This window comes from Aplysia californica, unplaced genomic scaffold, assembly GCF_000002075.1.
Source record: "Aplysia californica isolate F4 #8 unplaced genomic scaffold, AplCal3.0 scaffold01379, whole genome shotgun sequence".
NCBI classification, from domain to species: domain Eukaryota; kingdom Metazoa; phylum Mollusca; class Gastropoda; order Aplysiida; family Aplysiidae; genus Aplysia; species Aplysia californica.
The window spans coordinates 23,369-27,793 of NW_004798649.1; the positions used below are offsets into that span (position 1 = coordinate 23,369).

General features: G+C 43.3%; 1 protein-coding gene across 1 annotated transcript; it reads right to left on the bottom strand.

The window, feature by feature from the left end:
* Positions 1-616: 616 nt before the first annotated feature.
* LOC106013863 (putative uncharacterized protein DDB_G0292330) lies at positions 617-2,901 on the bottom strand (the record flags this gene model as incomplete). Its single annotated transcript, XM_035973540.1, is given in 2 exon segments — positions 617-1,414; positions 2,406-2,901. A coding segment is annotated over 1 exon segment (261 nt), but the record flags the coding sequence as incomplete, so codon positions are not given.
* Positions 2,902-4,425: the final 1,524 nt, after the last annotated feature.

A 4,425-nucleotide genomic window follows, 5' to 3' on the forward strand; every position in this document is an offset into this window, starting at 1 on the left:
TTCCTTCTCACCCCAATATTTTATCTCTGATTAGTGAAGAGTAAGCTTTTCACCAACTGTCAGATTCCTTCCTTACTTAGGTGTTAGGTGGAAGTAGAAATGAAAGTAAGCAGTGTCCAAGAATACTGTGTGTAAAGAGAACAGATTAGGTAATCAAATATAATAATGTCAAAATGAACAAGAACAACAACCGATTCTAAAACAGGTCAAGACAGAGTGACAGGAAGGTAAGTTAAGAGTATTTTTTCAAACTGGAGTTCAGATTGAATGCCTCGCCAGAATGTTTGGTAAAGTAAAAAAGCACCCCCCCCCCCCTAATTTTTCAAACCTCAAAATTCAAATGTTCAGAGAAAGTAAAAGAGAAGAGAAGCAAAGCTATCTAGTGCAAAGAAAAAAGAAGAAACAACAGGCAAAGCAGCAGTGGGGTCTTCAAACCACCAACTGAATTTGTGAAAATTAAACAGCCATCGAAGAAACTTTTAAAGAAGTTTCACCAATATTTTGTTTACCTCACAAAATTATCATCAACAAGTAAAGACAATGCATCCTTAGTTTTATCTAAGAGAACGAACCACAACAACAAGGAGCTATGAGTTAGAAGGGTAGAAATACTCACAGTGACAACAAGGTTCCTGTGGTCGTTCTGGATATTATTATTGTCCCTGCTCGTCTTAGATTGTTTAGCAGCTTTCTTGGCTCTGCTATCGAGCCAGCGCTGACGTAGCTGTAAAGTATCCTGCTTCTGCTGTTCATAGATGCCCGGCCTGGCACCGTGGTAGCGTCCCGCGCTGCTGCTGTGGTGGTGACGGTAAACGTCTATCCGTCGGCGGATCTTGTCAACCACATCTTTCCTTTTGGGGGCAAAGAAATCCCCCATGCTAGCCGCAGCCCCCTGGTGAAAATGATGTCGCCGATGGTGGTGTGGTGGAAGAGGAGGATGAGGATGAGGAGGGAGAGACGCTGGGTGCTCGGTGAGGGTGCCAGGACGATGCTGTGATGACGGAAGCTCCAATGCGGGGGAAAGAAGCTGCTGCTGTTGTTGTTGTACTTGCTGAGGCAGTGGGGCTGGTGGTGGCTGCTGGGCACCTTGGTGGTTGTGGAAATAATGCTGCTGCTGCTGCTGTTGTTGTTGTTGTTGCTGTGGTGGATGTTGTAACTGCCGAGGTAAGTGAGGATGGTGCTGGGCAGGGGGCAGCGACGGGTAAGGGCCGTGGTTCTCCAGGTCAGCGAGAAAGCCACTGCTCTGGCAGACCAGGACAGCGGTTCAGGAGCCACAACTTTCTGCTGATCAGTTGAGCCAACTGACTAATGCTATATTATCCCATTGACTTCCACAGTCACTGTTTGTGCTGCTGTTCAAGCAGAATATTTTTCTTTTAGAATCAAATTCAAATTCAAACGAGAATGGCAAGCCCTGTGTAGAAATTTTTTCAAATTTGAACTCACTCGCTGACAAAGCACACAAAAAATCCACTCAAAATTTCGTTGAATTAACTACCATTGTACACACTCATATAATGGCTACCACAATTCAAAGGTCCGCAACAAACTGAAGCTAAATCTAATCTACAGAGAACAGAATATCATGTATGGTCAAAGCAAAGTTATTCCCCCAGATCTAGATCTAGATTCATAAGCAAATAATCTCCCTAGTCTCATAGACACAAGACACGTATTTTCATTCCACAGTTTTGCCTATCTTAACATTTAGTAGATATCTAGCCCTACTACATTAGATATATCTAGACCTACACTTTTGTCTAGCTCTCAACGTAATAATAACGGCACACAAGAGGTAAACAATCGAGACGTTGCCTCGTTATCCACCAACATCTACAGACAATATAACCACAAGATTGAACATTCCGAGAAATAAAGGAGGGTAGATTTTGAATCTTGATCAAGAGAAAAATTGAATATATCTAGATTTCTAGATCTAGATTCTAGAATTAGAATCTATATCTAGATTCTAGTTCCTAGAGTTGGTTTCTCAATCTCAGAGACAGAGGTAGAGAGAGAACCATCAAGTCACCCAACTCTTTTTAAAAGCTCCTTACACACCACTTTCTATTGTGAACACACGCGATGACCTGGTTTGTTCTGCAATAACACGACACACTTCGCACAACACTAAGATAGAATGGCCTACTATCACAGGTCACAATCAAAACAGTAACACAACACTGCCACTGTGGATTAAATCAAAGAATTAGAATCTAGATATATAGATCTAGAATCTAGGTCTAGATCTAAGTGGAGGTCGATTTGATGAAATACAACTGCTTAGACTAGACGACTGGCGAAGTATATTCTACCTATTATCATTTCCGTACATATATGTGATTATGAGTGTATGAGCAATAGATCTAGAAGTCTAGGACAATAAAAGATGCTGGGAAGCAGACCTATGAGATAACGTTTACCGTCCACAATAAGCACACACACACGCGTTCACCAATCCAGTCCTGAGTTTGCAGTCGAACACCAAAAAAAAACGAGTTAATTTTGTGTACACCCTCGATCTCTCCTCGAGCAGTAGCAGTAAACCAAAGAGTGTCCGGAAGGGCGAGCGAACTTTTTCCCTCCTCCTTCAATGCAAACACTGATTCACAATAACAAAGAATAAAGAGGAGGTGATCGAGCGAAACAGGCCTTCCATCCCACACAGCACAAAGTAAGCAACGCTGACATGACACAGCGAGCACACACACTACACAAGCCGATCTATCCAAACACCCCGTTCGGTGGTGGTAGTGGTGGTGGTGTGTGTGTGTGCAAGAAACACGGGCTAGCCCCCGACTCTAAGCTCGACCTCGCACTTGGCGCTAACATGACTGAAATACGCACTCTTGTCCCCCCTTCAACTGCGCCTCGAGTCGGCGCGCTGAACTCCCACTCTTCACAATGGACCCCGCGAGCGCAATGATATTCCCCGGCACGCTTACCGAGTCGGACGTGTCCACTTGCGGAGGCGCGGGGAGTGGTAGGATCACTTGAAAAGATTTGCCGCCCCTCTCGTTCGGCTTTTTCTTCCCCTCCCTCCCTCACTCTTCTTTTCGGGCCGTCATATCCGAGAAGCAATACAAACGAGATTTCTGGAGAGTGAGAAAGGCGGTGGGCCTCGGTGATTGCTGAATAAAATTGTTGTTTCCCTTTGGTCTCGGCCACGGACAAGGGACAGGTGTTGGTGACAAAAACCCCGCTTGCCTCCAGTCCCACCCGCTTTTCTTGCTGTTAGCTTCTCTTAGAGATCGACGCAGTAACTTGAGTTATAGGCTAGTGAGAGTCAACTCAACAAAATAGCTGGGCTCTAAAATCAGTTCTAAGAACAAAAAGGTCGGTGTTACACTTACACTCGTACAATGTTAGTTATGACATCAGCGTTAAAAAATCGCGCGCATGTCAGCATTTTTCAAAAGGATAGCCCACATTTAATCGTACAAGCAGTTCCGTAATAATATGGTGGGCTCCCATAGATATTGCTGGGGTGTCCACAGTAAAGTGGATTCCCAGATACTATACTATTATTATTGTTGTTGTTGTTGTTGTTGTTGTGAATTGTTGTTGTTGTTGTTATGGTTGGAGTGCTTGGGCTGAGTCAGAGAGGTCATGTTTCGCTACTGACTGGGACGATTGTGTTTAGAAGGAGTTGGATTTTTTTATAACTTATTGTTATGACTTTTGAAACGTTGTATAACATAAATGTACAGCATAAACCTCTGCCCCCCAAAGTGGGATGCGTCTAGTGCTCAGTTGATTATCATACTTGACTATGATGCACATGATCGTGGATCGATTTCTCAAGTTTTGACAGTTTTCAGGGCTTTCCACAAACTCAACTTTTTTAGCCTGATCGGAGACGAATGTTAAATTAGGGACCCGCCGTGCCTCTTAAACGAGTTAGATTCTACATATTTTGCTGGGGGTGTTAAACGTAGTATGTAATACTCAATAGTCACAGCTCGTCCAACATAAAAACATCATAGTCTTTTGTGAATAACTTTTGATTCCATTTACTTTGAGCGATGAGATTTTAAATATTATACAACACGACAATCAATGTAAGTTGTTTTTTTTCCACGGACTACCATGCTACGGAAATAACCAAACTTTGGGGACCATTTTCTCGCTATTTCTACTTTTGAAACCTGGTGACCCCGCCTTCTTCAATCTCAAATACCTTGACTTCTATTCAAGATAGACGGGTATTTTTTCCCCCGATAGCAAGACCAACAAAAAAGCTTTAAGATGATACTAAATAACTCCACCAGCACAAAAACTGACGAACGCCTGATTCCACCACGTCTACCTAGTGGCAGAAACAGCAGAGGAAGAACTACCGACATCTTACTTCTTTAGGCTGTTCATGTTTATAAAAATGTCGCTGCCTCTTTATGCAGTGTTGTTGGACACCCCCTCCCCACC